Source organism: Misgurnus anguillicaudatus, chromosome 21 (assembly GCF_027580225.2).
Source record: "Misgurnus anguillicaudatus chromosome 21, ASM2758022v2, whole genome shotgun sequence".
Classification (NCBI taxonomy): Eukaryota; Metazoa; Chordata; class Actinopteri; order Cypriniformes; family Cobitidae; genus Misgurnus; species Misgurnus anguillicaudatus.
Genome location: NC_073357.2, coordinates 24,322,690 through 24,345,287, shown reverse-complemented (window position 1 = coordinate 24,345,287; position 22,598 = coordinate 24,322,690). Strand labels below are relative to the sequence as shown.

At 38.6% G+C, this 22,598-nt stretch overlaps 1 protein-coding gene across 1 annotated transcript in view; it reads right to left on the bottom strand.

The window, feature by feature from the left end:
* The window catches only part of dnah2 (dynein, axonemal, heavy chain 2), a 282,596-nt gene that overhangs the window by 199,370 nt on the left and 60,628 nt on the right, over window positions 1–22,598 (bottom strand). The window contains exons 11-16 of the mRNA XM_055198209.2: window positions 21,275–21,477; window positions 17,493–17,622; window positions 15,364–15,546; window positions 9,858–10,072; window positions 9,629–9,775; window positions 7,656–7,812 (exon numbers count right to left, since the gene is read on the bottom strand). Of these exons, the coding sequence (XP_055054184.2) occupies window positions 7,656–7,812; window positions 9,629–9,775; window positions 9,858–10,072; window positions 15,364–15,546; window positions 17,493–17,622; window positions 21,275–21,477 (1,035 nt within the window). The remainder of the gene's footprint in view (window positions 1–7,655; window positions 7,813–9,628; window positions 9,776–9,857; window positions 10,073–15,363; window positions 15,547–17,492; window positions 17,623–21,274; window positions 21,478–22,598) is intronic.

Here is a 22,598-nt window from a genome sequence, read left to right as displayed (position 1 = left end):
GATAATCTGACCCCTACATATGACTCAGTTCCCTCCTTCAATAAATTCAAAAGCCTGATCATCATGAAAAGTGATAGCACATCTCCCGTAACAAGGTATGAATTAGGTTTAATTCAGGTATCTGGCACAAACAAGTTAAATAGTTGCTACAAGCATGATATAAAGTTATCTTCAAGCAATTTATATGTAAACACTAAGAGCTCTATCATACACCCGGAGCAATGCAGCGCAATGCGCGACGCAAGTGTCTGTTGCTAGTTTCAACCCTGCGCAATTATCATCTTCATGTTTAGCGCCACGTTGTTTAAATAGCAAATGCATTTGCACCCACTTTTGCGCCCATGGGCGTTCTGCTCTAAATACGAGGTGTGTACGAGGTTGTTGGCGCGTTGCTATTTTAAGGCAACTAACGCAATAAGTTTTTTGTTATTTAAAGAGCGCAGTAATATGCGCCTATAAATGGGATGACAACGCGGGTTTGCTTATCACATACATGAATGCACAGCAGCACAAAAACGCTTTTAAATATGAAAGATTAAAGAATTGAAATGTAAAAGATTATTACTTAGGCTCTTGGACATAAATGAGGGCTAATTATGAGATGTTAGGAGGCATAAAGAGCTGCTTCACCTGTAGCCTGGTAAGTAAATAAATGCTTTGCTTTAAACAAATGCATCTGTTTTTAAATGTTTTTAAATGCTACCTTACGGATTTATTGTATATGATGACACTGTACCTGTGGATATGGTGAGATGAGAAACATTTTAAGTAATGCTCTGTAAAAAACCAACGGCGCTGTTCTAGTGCTAAAACGCTTCGTCTCTCCGCGCGTTTGTAAATTCTTTATCTCTTGTTTGTATTTTTAGAGTACAAACCTTTTATTGCATATTTGCAAATTATTTTATGAGATTACAATGATTATGTAGGATATCAATACATTTACCGCAATTAAAAGCCTGCTATTTGTACTTCTATGACTGAAAGAAGACATCTTTTAAAGATTTTAATCCAAAAAATTAAAATTTCAATTAAAATGAAAACAACACTTTTTTTTCAGTAGTCCGTCATCTAAATAGGGATTGACATAGCGCCAGCGCAACTGGTTTTTAAAGGGGATGAGAGATAAGACTCTCATTGGTTTATTGCACGTTACGCCCAAAACACTCCCATTACTCATTAGGAAAATTTAAACAACCCTTTTCGACCACAAACCATTTTTCCTGTCGTTAAATTAGTAAAAGTGGCATCGGACACGCCCATTTAGACAGTGCGCCATGCGCTTTAGACAATACGCTTAGATTGTTAAAATAGGGCCCTAAGTGTTAAACTTATGTAAGTTTATGTAATGGCAATTATTGCTCTATTTTAATAATAATTATTATTGTCTTCAATATTGAGCAGAAAAAGAGCAAATGAAAAAAACAAGCAAATGACAAAAATGTGATGTCAATCTTTGCTTCCCAAGGTCACAGCTGGTTCGGGTATCTGCACGGGAAAATTTTGTATCATTTGTTGCTTTATTTTGTTACGCTTTGCTTAGGACACAACATTACCTTGAAGATAAGCAGCAGTAATAGTGCAAAGACATTACGAACAGGACAAGAAAAGAGAGTAGCAAGAATTTAAATGTTCACTGTAAGAGAGGAATGTGGTGCGAGACGGGATGGAAAACACATCCAAACGGAGCAGCAGGGGTTTTCCTTTAGGATTTTCCAGCCCATATCTCCCCCTCTCTTTCTCTCTCTCTCTTCCACAGAATAAGAATGTCTGATTTTAGCCCCATCCCTGCACCTCAAATCAAAGGAGACAGATCTTATCCACAAAGCATCAGGCTTTTCTCATCCAACAGCTCCCCACTCTTTTCTGCGAAGGGCAACGTTGCCGAGACGTTTCAGGGAGTTTGCGCAGAGGTTCTCAGAAGAATCCAACAATGCCACATAATCTCACTCTTCCTCCCAGCTTTGGATCCAGCTCGCCTCTCGGCTTTTTCGCGGGATGAAGCACGTCACATGAAATAAGCCTCAAAGGGGAAGATTACTCAGTGAGCATGTGTGTGCAGAATGTATACTTGAGTTTCCAAGCGCGTGTGGGTGTGCATAAGCTCAGATGTGTTGTGTTCTCCACACGTTACCACTGAAGCTGTTGCCAGCTCTAGACTTTGGGCTCCATGGATGTTTGACATTGATTTTGATGTGAACCTGATCCACTCCCATCAGGTCTCCACAAACACAAAAGCGAGCGAGCGAGCAAGAGAGAGAGCGAGAGCGAGAGACAGCAGGGCACAGTGGTGGCACTGAATGCAGACTGGCTGGCTTTCATTGTGAAGGCTGGATCTGTTTAAACTAAGAGTTGTCCGTGTGGCCTTTATTAAAGTGGATGGGGCACTCATATTTCTGCTTTGCTGGCCTGTATGTATATGTGCGTGCGTGTCTTCACCACATAGCTAAAGGGCACCGCCAGCACTTTAATATCATATTGCCTTGTACAACCTAGGAGTGATGGACAGCCAGCAAAGGAAGTGAATGTCTTTCTGCTAAATTTCTGCTCTTTGTTGCGGGAGGCACAATTGTACTCCACTGAGTCACAATTTCATTCTGAGTGAAGCCCGCTGCCTTACGCTTGCATTACAAAAGCAATATCGGGCTGTAAAAAGGACATGGGTGTTTCTGAACAAAACATGAGCACAGCCTTCTCTTTCTAAATAACAGTAGCCAAGGTTCAAAATGAACTTTTGTTGAATCGAGTTGATTTTTTTTTACATAACTGTCAACAAGACGAAAACTGAGAACATTTACTTCCCATATTGTACGCACTAGTGTTTAAAAATGTAGCCTCACTTGACTAAAATGTTTAAAAACCGTAAACCGTGCCAAAAAATGTGTCCACTTGTGAAAAAAAGGAAAATAAAATCTCAAAAGAATGTGTAAAACCTTAAAGGGATAATTCAGACACCTTAATAACTTCCATAGTATTCTTTCTTCTACTATGGAAGTGAATGGGGCTCATAATCCATTTGGCTAAACATTCCTTAAAGGGGTCATAGTGTGAAAATTTGATTTTTTTCATGTTTAAGTACTATAATTGGGTCCCCAGTTTTTCTATCAACCTAGAAAATGTGATGAAGATCAACCCAGTAACTTAATTTGGGTAAGCCATTTTCTGCAAGAATGTGAAAAATTAGGTCGTTCAGATTTTGCCTGTTTTGTGAAGTAGTTAGCAAGGCGAATTACAATAATACAGCCCCCTTAAACTGCATTATCAAACCACAGCACTGCCATTTAGGGCAGAGAGAAAGAGGGAGAAAAGAAGGAATTGACAGCACCATTTGAGTTTTAATTACAACAAACCACCATCATTGCGATCAGTGTTTGCATTTCATCCACTCATTTGCATTTTAAACGACACACCCAAAAACGGCACACTTGTGCTCAGGCCTACAAATTAGCAATTTTAATATGCTATAATAAATTATTTGTGGGGTATTTTGAGCTAAAACTTCACATACGCAATCTGGGGACACCAAGATTTATTTTACATCTTAAAAAAATCTCATAATATGACCCCTTTAAAATATCTTCCTTTGTGTTCATCAGAACAAGGGGTGCACCGATATATCAGCCGATGATGCTTGCTATGCTTCTCAATGAATTACGGTGAAATGCCGCTACACAGCTAGAGGGCGCTCTTGTGCAAAAACTCAATATGCGCTGTAGACGAAGAACCATACACACGCAGCTTTGACACTTGAGGTGTTTCTCAATGTCAAGGAAGGATCGTCAGAAGCCAGAATTTCAAGGATGCTACATCATAGACATCTGTCAAAGGACTGTTCCAATGTCGAGGATCCTTGGAATTTCAACCGAGGACTGAGTCCTATGTTCGAGAAATATCTCATATAAAGGAAAGGATGCATATGTGTAGCCTTTGCGCTCTTCGTGCACTGAAATCACCCACAATCCTATGTGCGCAGCGCTGAAAACACACCTTTTCACTGACGTAATGACGCAATGATGTGCACTTGCTAGCCTGTTCCATTTATGTGTTCTCTGAATGCTAAAGAGGAGCCTAGCCTTGCCTCTGAAAGAAGTGACTTGGAAGGACCAGTCCTGCCAAGGAAGTATCCCCGACATTTAGAAACACCTGCAGCTATTTATAGTTCTTCAAACCTTTTTAGGTATTTTCATGATAATAAAAAATATGTATAATGCTTATATTTGACGAGTGTTGCTTTTTCAAATGAATGTTATAAACGACTCAAACCAACAGTGATTTCAGATCGATAAGAACTTACGGATCAAAAGCCATAGTACATGAAATAGCTGTGAATAATATCGGCTGTGCGATTCAGAATAGTTATCGGCCACTTATGATTAGTGTAAACATCGGCATTTATCGGTGCACCCCTAATCAGAACGAAAGACATTTATATAGGTTTGTAATGATGACAGATTTTTCATTTTTGGGTGAACTATCCTTTTAAACCGTGCCTTAGGATTTTTGTCCTCCTGTGAAAAAATGGAAAATAAAATAGCAAAAGACTTTTCAATTTTGTAAGTGCTTTTATGTATGAGTGGTTTTATGTATGAATTAAATTACGAAACAAAGCATTTATTTAAAAAATTGTTTCTTTCTGTAATGGATGACCAGGACCAAATGAAAGAAAAAAAGCATCCCAGTGTAATAACTCAAGAAGCAGCATGATAAAATGCCAAAAGTACATTTTTGCAAATTATGACAATAGCCATTTTTCTCACAGTACAAACCTTATGAGGCGGTTTCCCGGACAGGGTTTAGATTAATTCAGGATTAGGCCTTAGTTATATTAGGACATTTAAGTCGTTTTTATAAACATACTTTACAAAAAAAAAAAACATTACTGGTGTGCATCTTTAGACAAAACCTTGGTACTGATATATGTGAATATATGTCAGTGCAAGTTGTTTTTAAAAGAAAGGGGACATTTCACAAGACTTTTTTAAGATGTCCAATAAATCTTTGGGGTCCCCAGAGTGCGTATGTGAAGTTCTAGCTCAAAATATCATATAGATAATTTATTATAGCATGTTAAAATTGCCACTTTGTAGGTGTGAGCAAAAATGTGCCGTTTTGGGTGTGTCCTTTAAATGCAAATGAGATGATCTCTGCTCTAAATGGCAGTGTCGTGGTTGGATAGTGCAGATTAAGTGGTGGTATTATCCCGTTCTGACATCACAAGGGGGGCAAATTTCAATTACCTATTTTTTCACATGCTTGCAGAGAATGGTTTACCAAAATGTAGTTACTGGGTTGATCTTTTTCATATTTTCTAGGTTGATGTAAGCACTGGGGACCCAATTATAGCACGAACATGAAAAAAGTCAGATTTTTATGATATGTCCCGTTTAAGCCACCTCAAACAAAGCATTTTTGTCTGGGACTAGGATAAGCCCTGTCTGGGAAACCGCAGCGAAATTGTATAATTCTAATCATGAAATAATTAAAAGTCATCTAATTCCTTCTCCCATGCATTTAATGTTAATTAATACATCGACTGGCTCACTATAATAATCCACCAGTAGTTTATAGAGGTTCTTTAAGAGACACTAAATATACAATTCAATACCAAACACATGCTCCTCTACATACGGCACTGAAACTCCAAATGTCTCTCCTGCGAATGTCTGCTTTATGAGCTATTAAACTGTAGCAGCAAGTATACATTTGCCCTTCCTGATCTTGTTATAGTAAAAATAACACCTGCCAGTTATCTGACCACTAATTCCAATGCAGCGATTGCTGTTTGCTGTAAAAGTGCAATACTCAGACCACATCTTAACCACCAACCAGGACTCTTGCAGCCCTCACAAAAATATGTGTGCCACCAACAACTGAACTAAAAGCCTGGACTAGAATGAGAAGCAATGCTTATTTGATGTTCAAAAAATAAAAAAGTGAAGATTTTTGAAGATTTAATGGAGCTGTAAAGAAAAGTTGGTTCATCTTAAAAATTTACTTCAATTGGTAACACCTAAAAATATAAAGTTTATTCTTAACTTAACAAGTGAATCTAAAATGAAATTTAGGGCCCTATTTTAACGATCTAAACACATTGTCTAAAGTGCACGGCGCATGGTGTAAACGCGCATGTCCGATTCCACTTTTGCTAATTTAACGACGGGAAAATGGTTTGTCCGCCCAGCGCAGGGTCGAAAAGGGTTGTTCCTATTCTCCTAATGAGTAATGGGTGTGTTTTGGGTGAAGCAGCTCTTTACGCCTTCTAACGTCTCATAATCGGTCCTCATTTACATGTCTAAGAGACTCAATAATAATTTTTAACATTTTAATCCTTTAATTTTTCATATTTAAAAGCGTTTTTGTGCTGCTGTGCATCCATGTGTGTGATAAGCAAACCTGCATTGTCGTCCCGTTTATAGGCGCATATTTCTAACACGCTCATTAAATAACAAAAACAATATTGTGCCTGAACACACCTCGTTTTCAGACCAGAACGCCCAAGGGGCGCAACATTGGACGCAAATGCATTTGCTATTTAAACAACGCTAAACGTGAAAATGATAATTGTGCTGGGTTGAAACTAGCAAAAGACACTTGTGTGGCGAATTGTGCTGCATTGTGCTGGGTGTATGAGTGGGCCCTTTAAGTTGAATAAACTTTAGGTGTTACCAATTACGGTACATTCACACGGGGCATAAGTGTCAACGCTTTCCATTCACTTTTAATGGATGACGTTATGTGTTGCCGAACTGAATTGTGGATCCGTCGGCGCCGCGTCACTGCCGTTGCTTGTGGCGGAAGTTGAACATTGCTCAACTTTTGAAGCGGCAACGTGTGCGTCAGCCAATCAGATTGCCTTATGCAAATAACCTACACAGAGCCAGCCTATACCTTTTATGGAAGATCGGAGCATGTGTTGCGGCCATTGACTGGCTGTTGGTCACGCTTCAGGCAAGCCTTCCGTCAAGTGTAAACACTTTCGCCCCGTGTGAATGTACCGTCAGAGGGCTGCATTGGGTTTGGGCTCCCGCAGGACTTACAGAAGCGGACAGTTTCACATTTCCTGCAGGTGGGAGTGGGTATTATTGCAGATTGAATATCGTGCACATGCCTAATTTTAAATGCAGTCATGTTTAATTTCTTTTATTCTGGATGTCAATATTAACAAATGTTTATTCAAAGTGTGTAAAATTCGCGGGAACAGGCGGGTGTGGACACAGACATTGCGGGTGCGAGAGGAAGTGAAACACACAGGTTGCAGGTCAAAAATTCAGTGGGTGCGGGTCTAAGAAAACAGCTCCATTAACAATTGAAGTAATTTTTTTACCTTCGTTTCAACTTTTTACACACTCTCGAGCAAAAATGTGTTACAGAATCCCTGTATGGTTACATAAAGTATGTTTCTTTGTATTGAAAAAGGTAAAAAGAAACCAAGACGCCCTAGTCCAGCATCTTCACCATGCTGGTCTCTTAAGCTACCTTTTTAGGCTAGACTAGCATTAAACTGACATAAACCATCATAGAGCAGCATTAAAACTCATACTACTACAATAACAGCATGTTCAGAATGTTTCTGTCTGCATGAGAAACATACTGCAATTTTTTTCCTCCATCTCTATGTCTTTGAGTGGAAACGTGTGTGTGTATAAGGACCTACTGACCTTGTTGGCATGCACTCTGCAGTCATTAATAAAGACGTTGGCAGTTCCTTTTGTAGACCAGTGCAGTTTTGTCAGGCCTGGCTGGAATTTCTTATTTAAGAACCGAATCCTCTCCGAAAATAGTCCCATCTCTTCTGCATTTAGGGTCGTGATGATTCTGATAAACAGCGAACACAAAATCAATGAAGTGTGTCGGTGTTTGTGGTAAAGCTCTTTGCTGTTTTTCATCGTACTATCAGCCATTAACAAGTTTGTCTCGTAGCCATTTTCAGAAACAAGCAAGGCCATTTAAAAAACACAACAGAACAAGAGGGTGGTAAAAATGGATTAAAAAGTCTAAGTGGGTATATGCTTTGCCAGCCGGGGCAAGTGGCCTGTTTGGCTTGTGCCGGGTTTAAGTGTTTATTCCAACTGGCATGTGTAGAATGCACTAAATGCAGCAACAATACGCACCGAGATGACTCACTATGTCCCTCTGAGAGCTACAATGAGTCCTCCAGTCTGAAGAGCGTGTGTGTGTATGAGCAGAGAGGCTTACGTGAGAGAGGAGGAGGTTGTTATCCACTACAGAACATGAGTGTGAATTGTTTTGTTTAGTCATAGTGTGTGTGTGTATTTATTTCAAGTATTTTTCTCCAGATTGAATGTGCAAGTCTCAAATGTAAAAACTATGTTTACATGCAGCCGAATAATCTGTTTGTGATCGTGTTGATGGCTCAATCGGATTGAAAAGCCTTTATGTAAACACCTAAATCAATACAATTGAGGTCAATCGTATTGAAAGGGTTTGGTGTAGTCTGACATGTGATCATCATGAGAAAAGTACAGTATGCATGTAAAGGCATGAATCGTAGTATTTTCTCAATCGAAGGCAAAAATACAACAATTGTGCTTAAGTTCATGTCTTATACACTCACCTAAAAGTTTATTAGGAACACCATAATAATACTGTGTTTGACCCCCTTTCGCCTTCAGAACTGCCTTAATTCTACGTGGCATTACCACAATTCTACGTACCACCAGCCTGCACAGTGGTAACAAGGCATTATGGATCCATGTTCTCATTCTGTTTACGCCAAATTCTGGCTTCACCATCTGAATGTTTCAACAAAACTCATCAGACCAGGCAACATTTTTCCAGTCTTCAATTGTCCAATTTTGGTGAACTCGTGCAAATTGTAGCCTCTTTTTCCTATTTGCAGTGGAGATGAGTGGTACCCGGTGCGGTCTTCTGCTGTTGTAGCCCATCCGCCTCATGGTTGTGCGCGTTGTGGCTTCACAAATGCTTTGCTGCATACCTCGATTGTAACGAGTGGTTATTTCAATCAAAGTTGCTCTTCTATCAGCTTGAATCAGTCAGCCCATTCTCCTCTGACCTCTAGCATCAACAAGTCATTTTCGCCCACAGGACTGCCGCATACCGGACTTTTTTCCCTTTTCACATCATTCTTTGTAAACCCTAGATTGTGAAATACTCAGACCGGCCCGTTTGGCACCAACAACCATGCCACGCTCAAAATTGCTTATATCATCTTTCTTTCCCATTCTGACATTCAGTTTGAGATTCAGGAGATTGTCTTGACCAGGACCACACCCCTAAAAGCATTGAAGCAACTGCCATGTGATTGGTTGATTAGATAATTGCATTAATGAGAAATTGAACAGGTGTTCCTAATAATCCTTTAGGTGAGTGTATTTACTTCTTATTTACGTATCACATGATTCTTTTCACAGAAACTTGAGGACTACTTAATGACCAGAATTGGGAAGCACTGTCTTAGATAATAGAGACATCTTCTGTGTGCCATTGGCAAAAACATTCACTTACCGTACCTTTAATTAAAATCCAAATGGCAAAAAGTGTTTAGGTGTAGTGCTAAACTAGATACTTATAATTACAATTTCATAACAATAAATGTCTACATGTGGTTCTCACAAATGTAAGTTTGTATGCACGTGCAATGCGACCTGACCTGTTATAGTCTCTGACCACTAGCAGAACATTTTCTTTCAGGTTGAGAAGTTCCTCTCTGCGCTGATACACCTCTGTGACATAGTGAGGGATCTCAAACTGCAGCCGATCCCAGTAATGAATCTCGTTAATCATCTTTAACAGGTTCCTCAACAAACAAGCATAAAAAACATTTAATAAGAGAGTTAATCTGCCACTGTATGTGTTTGTGTGTAAGTGTGATTGTGTACTTGTTAAAGTTGACGTCCAGCAAGCCTGTCTTCTCCTGACAGCGGATCATGAGTGGTTGGTTGAGGCCGCTGAGACACTGTCTGTCCAGACTCTGACTCCAGTCTGTGAAAATCCTTCTGACCTTTTCATCCAGATTCCGACACAGCTGAGCGTAAGCCACGTGCACACCCTCTTTACCACTGACATCTGGCAAGAAGTTAGCGTTCTGGAGAACCTACACGACACATGCAAAAACAGATGTACCTGAATACAAACTAGAGCTGATAGAAGGGCAATCACTAAATATAATATTTTAAGATAACACGTTATATCGTCCATTTTAGGTATTTTTTTTAAAGAGCCCCTATTACCTTGCTAAATGAATGCTATTTTGTGTATCGTATTTTCCGGACTACAAGTCGCTCCGGAGTATAAGTCGCATCAATCAAAAATGCGTCATGAAGACGAAAAAACATATAAACATCTCAATGGACTACATGTCGCATTTATTTAGAAAATTATTTCACAAAATCCAAGCCAAAGAACAGACATTTAATCTGGAAAGGCAAGTTATTCAACTAAACATTAGCACACAGAACAGCAGGCTGAATAGATGTCTGTATGTTAACGTAACATTATCAGTTATTACACGATACACAATAGCATACAGAACATACCTGCAAGGCTGAGTAGGCTAAATGAACAGAACAAGCCAACGAGCATCAAGTTCGCAGGCTCATCATTCCACATCACTAAATGCATTGAATTACATAAATACAGGAGAAGCATATAGCGGACCCTTGCGGTTGTAGACGGTAATGTTGTCTCTTGGTTCACATATGTCAAAATTAATTCATACAGACTTACAAGTCACACCTGACTAAAAGTCGCAGGCCAAGCCAAACTATAAAAAAAGTGTGACTTATAGTCCGGAATATGGTATTTGGTGTAATGTGTTCACTATTATAAAAAAAATAATGCCAACCCAAGAAACATTTCTCAACCAAACAAAATAAAGCATTCAACAGCCCTGTGGTACAATGGCAAATTAATAAGCATTAGATGACATGTGCTGTAGTTGCACAGTTACTGTATAGTTCATGGGTCTTTACCAGGGGTCTGCCAAATGATGTTTAATCACAAGCATTTTTTGTTGTTGTTGTTAAAAATGTATAACATTTGAAGAGTTTGATTCTGTCATGACACAGAGGTGGAGTGAGGACACAAACGCAGAGTTCGGAAAATAAATAACATTTAATGATAAAACTGGAAATAATAACACGAGGAGTAACAGGTAACCAAACACAGGAACATCCAAAACGTGACACAGGGAACAGACATGGTTGCAATGACAATCTACCGGCGACAAGTGTGAAACAGACAGCAGTATAAATACACAAAGACTAAACAAGGAACAGGTGAAATGAGCAATCAGTCCGTGAATAGTCCAGATGACGTAAGTGGAGACACACACAAAACATAACACGGACTAGCCGTGACAGGTTCCAAAACACGATAAATGACATTTTTTTTAAAAATGAGTTACTGCCAAAATCAGTATTATATCAGGTCAGTATTTAAAAGTAAATTCTTAATTTTACGCAAAATACAATATCGCCGTGTTATTCTGTCGTCTTTTCTCTCTTTTTCCCAAAACGCGATAAACGGCACTCCTCCTTTTCTACAAAATGCAATAAATCTGCTCCACAAATTACAGCGCACCATTTCACACACTGTAAACAAACAATGGCGGCACGTTGAGTACACGGAATCCTAGTTTTCTTTATCTACTTTGTACTTCGTGATCAACAAACAAAACAAAATAATACTCTAATTGCATTGATAAACCTGTGATGGTTTTCTGTGACGGGAAAGAAACGTAAGCCATACGCGTGAGGCACTCGAGAGACGGTTGCTTGTTCTCTGACAGCATCAAGTTTCTCTCATGCTAACACATTGACCTCAGGGGATCTAATGAAAAACTTTACATTATTTTACTCAAAGTCAACGAAAATCGAGCAGGACCAAAACATTTTACAGCTGATCGCTGTGAAAAATGTTAAGCGACAACATCCCAAGTATAACCGCAGCAATGACAGTGTACTTAATATGACAAAGTAAGTGTTTTATTTAATGCCATTAATGTTTATTTTTAATCGGTGGATACCACTAGTCAACTAAATGAATATAAAATGGCAAAGATGAATGCATATTTATACATTGATTCAATAGATTTATAGCATTTTGGAAAAAACCTTGTCATGGATTTATTGCATTTTGTGGAAAAAATAAATAGTTTTTATAATAAATCTTTGAAAATCAAGTTATGGATTTGAATTTTTAATGTTATTATAACGTAAAGAAGCTATGTGAAAGTTTGTAACAGAAAATTGTGGTTTTCATCTTGTCACTTTCTTGGTATAGAAAACACGTTTTTGCCGAAATTTATCAAAATGGATTTATTGCGTTTTGAAACCAAACTCTTCATATGTACAAAACGTTCTAATCAATGTTCCCTTTAAGTTGCGCATGTGCATGGCCGCGTGCAGGGGAATTTTAGGCTGCGGACATAAACAAAGTATCTGAAGAAAAGTGAAGTGCCCACTCAGGAAGCAGCAGTAGCGACGGAAAAAAAACTTTACCTTATAAAAACATGTAAATCATACAGGCATGTTTGTCTTTCTTTCAGAATGCAATTTTAGAATCAGTGCGGCTTTCTGTGTTCTCATCTACTATATTTCTGAACTTATAAACTATCCAAATATTGAGTAAAACTTATTATAATTAACCACAAATATATTAATACATTTGTTGTAAAAAGCCCAAATGAATGGCCAAAATATTCATGGGCTTTTGGGTCATGGGCTTTTGTGCTCCTTTGTACATAATCACACTAAATTAACTTGTTAAACTGATGCCTCAAACGTGTACAGACGCAGAACAGCTCAGCTAGAAGTCAGAGTCTTTAGTTAAACCCACACCTAATCACTTACAAATAATATCTTGCGATCTTAAAACTTCACACACACAAGGTCACAAACTATTCAAAAACAAAGTACAACTACACTAAACACAGCGCACACAAAAACAAACGAAACAATTCTCATGTTGAAAATAGCTCATATGCGGTAAAAGTGCAAACGATGGCCAATCAAACCCTCACATATGGCTGTCATTAAGATTTCTGCCTCCCTTTGTTTCTCCGTGGGCTGTTTCACAACATAATTTGCGCGCAAATGCAGCATAATCATATCTGTGACCAATTTAAGGCTTATGCCTGTTCTTAATTGTGTTCTTAATTAAGGCGGAAAAATGAATTTAAACACAATAGAAAGGCAGTGTGCTCTGTAAGCAAACAGAAGGGAGAGAAAAAAGGAGGAAAGGAGACAGAAAAAGAGAGAAAGCAAAGACGTAGGGTTAGTGAAATGGAAAACGACAGAAAGAAAGTGCGAGCGAGTATGTGGGGGCACAGCTGGCTTTAATAGCATTAGGGCCTATGTGGCTAGATTCTGGCTGGGTTCCAGGGTCTCTGCTGAGGCCCCTCGCTGGCCTCTGACACCCAACCCTGCACTGCGCTCAACATGCTCCTCTATACAGAGAAGACCTCCTCGATGGAGTTAAGCTGCTCTGTGTAATCCTTCTGGATTCACCTCGGCAGAAGTGTCAGGCTGGAATCAGATTCGTTTGTTTGTAATGCCCAGAAGAGCTCACCTACATGGGTTGAGGAGTAAAGGGTATGGCCTGGCGCAGGCTGGGTATGGGCTGACTTGTGACCTTTCTATGGTCATATACTGTAGGCAATCTTTTAGAGCATCTTTCAGGATCCTGTGAACCTATAAGGGACACTCTAGCTCCCCTAGAGTTAAATATATGATTTTCACCGTTTTGAAATCCATTCAGCCTATCTCCGGATCTGGTGGTACCACTTTTAGCATAGCTTAGCATAATCCATTGAATCCCATTAGACCATTAGCATCGTGCTAAAAAATAACCAAAGAGCCCGAAAATAGTCCCCTTGGTTACTTTCAATAGCAAGGAACTATTTTCAGGCGCTGCATAATATCATTGCGCCTGCTGCAGCCATGTTACAGCAGCAATGTCATTGATTATTACGCCAGAATGAGAGTATAGTTCCTAGCCATTTCGGACTAGAAAATCGCAACTTTAAATTTTCCGTCGGTCTTAGTACACGATGTAACAACAGAAGAGTCAAGTTTTAAATAGAAAAAATATTGGAACTCTTCGGTTATTTTTTTTGTGCGACGCTAATGGTCTAATCAGATTCAATGGATTGTGCTAAGCTATGCTAAAATGGTACGCCAGATCCGGAGATCAGCTGAATGGATTCCAAAACTGAAAAAATGAGCTGGAAAATGAGCATATTTTCAAAAAAAGTGGAGTGTCCCTTTAACCTCTTATGGAACGGCTGAAATTCCACAAGGGGGCGTATTTGTTCCTCAGACGTTGCACAATAAACGTGACATTTGAATATATTCATTATAAATCGTGAATGAAAAGTGAGATTCGAAAGAATGTCCGTTAGTGAACTAATTGAATACAGTATTTATATCGTAATTTGGTCAAAAACACCAAGATTGTGAGATGAACAAATCGTTTTGGATTAAAAGGCTTGGATATTCAATTTTTTGAACAATTTGTTTTGGACAATTTCACAGAAGCGGATAAAGGGAAGATTTTGAAGGTATATATCCTATATATTAGTAAATATCCTAAATCGGCGCCGCCCGGTTCAGGTAACTAACAACTACATTACAGTTTTATGACTGCTAAAAATCATATTATGCTTTGTGTGTGCGCTTAATGGAATCCCGAAAGTCTAAGCTTTCCAACGATGTGCCGCATGACCGTATATTTTGAAGATTAATGCTTCAAAGTTACAATGACGTTTATGCAGCCTCACGTGCAAGGGAGGGGGTGTGCCGTGTACGGCACAGTGTTCCTTATCAGGTTAACCTTATACAGTAAACTCGACTGTGGGCACATAAGTCCATTTAATATACTTTTTTTTTTTACATATATTGTATAGTTTGATTCCAAAACGAGATAGTAATAAACATAAAATGGAGTTATGTTATCTTGTTTTTAATTGTGCTACTTAGCTGTATTTATTAAATTATGAAGGCTTGAATTAAAACAAACCAACTGCAGTCTGATTGATATTAATTTGAATGCACAATCAAAAAAGAGATTTTTGAAAAAAATAAAATAAAATAAAAAGTTCTAAAGATTTTTTTAACATTTTAATAAGTTCTAAAGATTTTTTTTAACATTTTAATGGCCCGTCACATATGATTATTTTTTACATATTTAACGACTCAAATATGACTGAAATTAATAACTTGTGGTAATTTCCTAAGGAGTAAGTTACTGTAATTCAAATAACTAGAATTATTAAAATTTTTGGAGTTTTTTTGTATTCTCTTCCCATCAGCAGAAGAACGAAGAATTTCAAAGGGAAACATCATCGAAATGTGTTTAATATTAAGTTCACACACAGAAACTCACCTCCATGGGTCTTTCTATCTGTGTGTGGAGTGCGCGAGCCAGATGGGCCTGTCCTGCATATCGAGGCATTTCGGCAGGAGTGAGAGATGATATCCTGCACAACACTTTATTTACCAGGCTCAGCTCATCATTAAACAAATTGTAAACATCAGCCATCTTCGTGTCAATGGTCCTCTTAATGGCCTGAGAGAAGGTGAAAAAAATAAAAAGAATAAGAAAAGACACACACATACTGCTTTATTATAATAAATATCCATATATAAGATAGAACTACTACTAGCATGTTATATCATTACAAAAAAGTGCAAGTGCAAGAACTTTAATGGAGCACACGGCCTATTCTAAACTAGGCCTATTCTAAAATACCCCACATACAGGTACAGTGCACTCCATTAATATTGGCACCCTTGGTAAATATGAGCAAAAGAACGCTGTGAAAATGGGAATAGAAGCAGAAGCGCTGAATATGCCCATTTCCACCATCTGGGCAATAACTAAAAAGTTTAGTTTACTGGAGATGATATGAATCAACCAGAAAAAGGACGCGTGTCCATATTGTCTCAACACACTGTGAAAAGGGTGGTTTGAGTTGTTGGAAGGGTTTCATCAAGAAAAAGCCTATAGTCTCACCCAAAAACAAACTCAAACTTCTTGAGTTTGCCAGACACTCCTGGAACTTAAAATGGGACCGGGCTCTATGGTTGGATGAAACCAAAATAGAGCTTTTGGGCAATAAGCACAGAGAGGTGGCCATATGGAAAGTATCCCATGCCCACAGTTAAAAATGGTGGTGGGTCTTTAATGTTTTGTGCCTTTTTTCGTCCAGAGAATCTGGATATGCCAATACTAGAAGAGTGGACTTTAAGCACACCAGTGACTCCAAATCAATTTAATTTCTTTATACATTTTAGTCTCTAACTACTTCTGTCACTGTTGTTATATTTAATGTGTAAGTAGGTACGTTTACATGCAACCAAATAATCCGTTTGTAATCGTATTGATGGCTCAATCATATTGAAAAGCCTTCATGTAAACACCTTTGTCAATACGATTGAGGATGATCGGATGCGAATTTGGAACGTATTGAAGGGGGTGGTGTACTCTGATCTCTGATCTGATTAGCAGGAGAAAAGTACGCATGTAAACACCTGAATCGTTGCATTTTCTAAATCGGATGCAAAAATACCTTGTGCACATGCGCAGAACATTTGTGCTCCAAGTTCACGTCTTATATTTACCTCTTATATCACATGATTCTCGTCACAGAAACACGCAATAGCATCACACATTATTAAGGTAACGATAATGGGGTCACGCGCTGTACACACGAAGTACTAAATTCTGCACCGTTAAGTATACTTTTAAAACATTAGGCTACTTAAAGTAATATAATAGCATTGTGACTTTTGAAAAGTGTGTTTTCATTACCTATATCTGAAAACTTCTTAAGAACAACTTTCTCCAACTCCGTTTTGACTTGCCTGAACTCGACGAGAGATGCTGTGCAAAGCGGAGCATTGCCAAGTCCTCTGCTTTTTTCGAGTTTAGATTTAGGCTACTGTTTAAACTGTTTACACCATTTTTTTTCCTGCGGGTTAAAGATTAAATGATTTCTTTGCTTAGTTATTGGTATTTGGGCTGCGAGTAGTCATTGGGATGCTTTTGAACGTCCATTCGGATGGTTTCGATACGCGAATCTGGCAAACCTGGCTGTGCGCTTGCGCAGACTTTCGGTTCTGATTATATATAATGTACATGTAAACGAACATTTAAATCAGATTGCTATGTTTAGGGTGCATGTAAACCTTCAATCCTATCAAATTCAGTCGGATTGACCAAATTTTGTGCATGTCAACATAGCCAGTGTAATGGAACTACTGCGTAACAGATGACAAAGGTATGCATGTGTCTGCACGTGATTTCAGACACCTTCGGCAAAAATGCTGAGTTAATAAGAGTGAAAAGGAAGTGACATCACATATCTGCGTGTGGCCTGACCTGCATGAGTCTGTTGTATTTGCAGTGTTCTGTAAGAGGAATGCTGGACTGGCAGTGTTACAGGGTTTATAGAGGGTGATTAAAGTGTGTGTGAATTGAAGGCCAAGTATGCGTGTGTGTATTAAAAAGACCTCTCGTGCAGACAGGTGCTTAAACACGTCGAGCAGCTGGACTCCTTCTTCTACACTTTTCACCGTCTCAAAGGCCGAGCTGATCAAATTCTGCATCATCACCTCCAGATCTTTTACTTCGGCGCGGAATCTAAAAACACACACAAAGAGATAAACAAGATGTGCAAAACGACAATGCATGTTTCAAACACAAATGAGTGCCCTCTATTCAAAGGCGAATTTAAAACACACATACACACGCATACACATCCATAAATGGAGGCTGGTATTGATTTGGGTGCTCTCAATGTGCTGAGACACTATGAAACACCTGCCCCGACACAAGCACAGCTGTTTGTCTTGGCAACAACATCCCAACCCTATGACCTCCCTCAGCCCTAATCCATCACAGCAATCAGACCCACATATACACACCCGCTCACTTTCCCAAGGTCCAGCATTGCCCGGGGCTAAAGGCTGGAGAAGGTAGGGGGGTGGCAGTCTCTCGAGGCCGACGGTCCAGGTTTTTAAACACATGCACGTGTGCGCACACACACATACATACTGTAGCACTGTTGACTGGTCATGATGATATTCAGATAAGCAACAAAACTGCCTGCTGTCAACGACGCTTGTGAATGGCAATCTGGAATGCAGGACTTTCACACAGAGGGAGCACTAATTCTCTCCCCACTGCACATTAGGCAGAATATTCATGGATCAACATCTATATGATCCAATATGTGGGTCGATATGTGCATATATATAAAGATATGCTAATATGACATGTATGGAAATCCCCAACAGGCCAGCAGGCCAATATAGGCAGCTTGAAACGACACTCATGAATATAAATGAGAACAGGAAGGACTGGCACGGAAACTTACACCTTGTCCACATCGAATGTGTGTGACGAGGCGAAACAAAACAAAACCTCCCCCAATTGAAGCCGATGACTGATGGACGTTTCACTTTTACATTTAAATATAGCTACTCTCGAACTAAAATAGACGTATTTATACATATTACAAATATGACTTTTTTGCTAAAATGTTATTGTTATATTGTAAGCCTGTCTCTGTGATCTGGCCTTATTTTGTCATCTTCTGTTTTTAAAAATATGCATAAACAAGTTTTCAAATATTTAACTGAATAAAACATTTTAGTTAAATGAACTATAAAGCTAGTTGAGCAAACCCATTTTTTATATTTGAGTCAAGTTTGGGCCAACTAAAACACAACAATGCAGGTAACACTTTGGAGACAGAAATTGAGTGATCAATTGTTTACTATGATTCTTACACTACTATTTTGACATGAGTATTTGTCCATTTAAGCAAAAATATCTGGGGTCTCATTTATTAAATGTGCGTGTGCACAAAACAGGTCTGGAAACGTGCGTACGCCAGTTCCCACGCAAAGGTTGTGATCTATAAAAAAACAAACTTAATGGGAGAATGGGCTTGCAGGGTGGGATCTGAGGATGATTCATGTACGCACACTTGCAGGTGATCTGTGATTTATAAAGGGAACATTGCTTTGTTGTATAAGTCTTAATATTTTTGCCGTTTGCCATTTTTGGCTTTTGTGCGTACGTAGACTTTTAGTAAGGATCCTACGCACATGAGACCCCTAAATGTGAACTCGTTTAAGCTCTAGCTGTGCATGCACGCTTATCAGTGGGTATGAAGCAAGATGCACATCGCGTTTTTATGTTCGAGGCAGCAGTCCAGTCCAACATGGTGAATCTAATAATCATACAGTATAAAGATTGATTCAACTTGGTGTTGCATTTTGTTGTAAAAGGCAAATCTAGGCTAATATTATATAAGTATAGACTTTATTCAGCCTACAATGAAATCATTATGTAGTATTTGAAGAGTATGTTACAAAAACACGATAAACGACATTTAAAAAAATAAAATTGTTACCACCAAAGTCAGTATTGTATCAGGTCACTATTAAAAAGTCAATTCTTAATTTTATGCAAAATCCGATATCCGCCGTGTTATTCTGTCATCTTTTCTTCCTTATTTTCCAAAATGCCAGTCTGCAGAATGCAATAAATCCGCTCAACAAATCACAGCGCACCATTCCACGCATTGTAAACAATAATAGCGGCCCTTTGAATACACACAGAATCCTAGTTTTCCTCATCTACTTAGTACTTTGTGATCAACAAACAAACAAAGACAAAATAATACTTTTGATGGCATTGATAAACCTGTGGTAGTTTTCTGTGGCGGGGAAGAAACGTAAGCAATTAAAATAGAATTATTTACGCGAGAGGCTGTTGCTTGTTCTCACACGACAGCATCAAGCTTCTGTCATGCTAACACACTGACCACAGGGGATCTTATGAAAAACTTTCCATTATTTTACTCGAAGTCAACAAAAATCGAGCAGGACCGAAACATTTTACAGCTGATCGCTGTCAAAAACGTTCAACGACGACGTCCCAAGAATGACGGCAGCAATGACAGTGTTATTAATATCACAAAGTAAGTGTTTTGATTAATGCCATTAATAAAGCAATAAACCCCAAGAAGCAGTGGGTTACCAGTGCATTTTATAACAGCTAAGGGGCGTTGTTAGGCACGACGTGAAGCGGAGTGCCTAAAACCCCCTTAGCTGTTTCAAAATGCACTGTAACCCCACTGCTTCAAGGGGTTTATTGCATTTATAACATGGTTACTTTATATGCAAAGTTGTAATTATATTAGTACAAATATTACTCTTCCGCAAAACAAAGTATTTCCTCTGAATCAAGTTTGACTGAAACAGAGCGCAGTTCCCAACCAACACAGACGCAGCAAAGACACAATTAAAATATGATTTAAGACTGTGGTGTTTATTTTATAAATCACCATTCATCTAATTTATATCTTAACATTTATATTGTGCAACTGTTGAAGTGATGATCAAATATGCTTGGAAGCATGCTCAACTCTTTCCCCGTCAGCGGTTTTTTGTTTTTTTTAAGTTGCCACCCAGTTTTAGTTTAATGCCTTGCAGAAAAATTATCTTCTTTAAATAAAATAAAATATCAAATGAAAGAACAGACCATCCACTTTCAAACAAAAAACGTTTCATCCTACCTTCATTTGTTCTCTTATCACCTCTCAATTTTTTTAGCTAAAAGCGGAGATAATTCCATTTTTGTGAAGAACTTTAGTAAGAGATTAGATTCAGAGCCATAAACAGTACTACACAGTGTTTTCAGTGAATGCGTCAGTGTTTAAGTTGGGTAAGATCGCCACCCAGTGGATAATAGCGGATGTATGAACTTGAGTTATAAACTCCTCAGACAACGTTTTCTCTTTATCGACGAGATGACTCAACGATATTTATTGACATTTATCTGGATATTGCCATTAATTGTGCAATTGTAGACCAATTAAAAATATGATTAAAGACTGTGGTGTTTATTTTCATAAATCAGTACGCAGCAACAGTGGAGCAGTGATACTTATGTAATGTGGTCTGAACCGTGGGGCTACCGGTGTATTTTATCACGGCTTTTTAATCAGTGGATACCACTAGTCAACTAAATGAATATAACATGACAAAGATGAATGCACATTTATATATTGATTCAATAGATTTATAGCAAAAAAATTGTCATGGATTTATTACATTTTGACCCTTAGTGGCCAGTCAGATGTCAGGGGGTCCAGTGCCACCCCGAACACCCTCTGCCTCCGCCCATAATTAAGAGCCACATGGACAAAGATTTTATGAGCTCAATTGTAGCTCTTGTAAAACCGAAGTAAGTTATTTCACAGGATCTCTCTCTCTCGCACCTGGTGTAGCCATCATGCCAAGATGTGTTCCTGACGTCCAGGATGTCCTTAACAGAGCCCAGGCCCTGCCGGTTCTTGTCAAAGGTTGCCTCTATGTGCAACAGGTTCTGAGTGACCTCCAACCCCTGACTCCCAGCAAAGCAAGGCAACTGAGCCTGCTCGCCCTCCTCACGGCGAGCAAACTGCTGCTGGCACTCACACACCTAAGAAAGAAAGGGAGAGAGACGTATATAAACCCGAGAGTGAAAGAACACGATTATAAAAACATGAAAAGTGAAACAAGGAGCACATAGTCATAACACTTTAAAAGTGCTTAAAGGGGACATTTCATAAGACTTTTTTAAGATGTCAAATATGTCAATCTTTGGTATCTCCAGAGTATGTACAGTATGTGAAGTTTTAGCTCAAAATACCCCACAGATAATTTAATATAAAATGTTAAAATTGCCACTTTGTAGGTGTGAGCAAAAATGTGATTTTTTTTAGGTGTGTCCTTTTAAATGCAAATGAGTTGATCTCTGCAATAAATGGCAGTGCTGTGGTTGCAAAAATAATGGGCTGGTATAATCCTTTTTTGACATCACAAGGGGAGCAAAATTTCAATGACCTATTTTTCCACATGCTTGCAGAGAATAGTTTTAGTTTACCAAAACTAAGTTACTGGGTTGATCTTTTTCACATTTTCTAGGTTGATAGAAGCACTGGGGACCCAATTATAGCACTTAAACATGTCCTCTTTAAATAAATATAAAAAAGACAAGTTGTATAAAAATACATATCTCAGCATAGACAGGAACGCTGTAAATATATATGAATTACTGAGGTTTTTTGCATATTAGCAATGTCAGATTCGCAAATGATTTATTCTTTTGAGTCAAGTCTCTTGAATGATTGATTCAGTCCAACTGATTTGAAAAACCTTTAGTCATCATTCAACTTTAATAAATTACTTCAGGAGTTAACCCCTAACATTTTGCAAACCCAACGGCGGGTCTAAGACTACACAAAAAAGAAAATTGTGGAACACAAAGTTTTCGGTAAAATACATTTTTATCAATTTACTCCAGACTATGTGTGTAGATGACTCATTTAAATTCAGGCATGCCCAATTGTGCACAAACTTTAAAGGATTAGTCCTAGAGGTCTACACGGGTCCAAAAATTCCTACCCGAACCCGATCAGACCCGCAAATGTGCTACACTGAACCGACCCGGACCCGTCTGTTGTTTTGAAAGCTGGAACCGTCCCGAAACCATCTATTATTTAAAAGCTGGACCCGGATCCGACGAAGACCCGTCTATTATTTAAAATCTGGACCCGAACC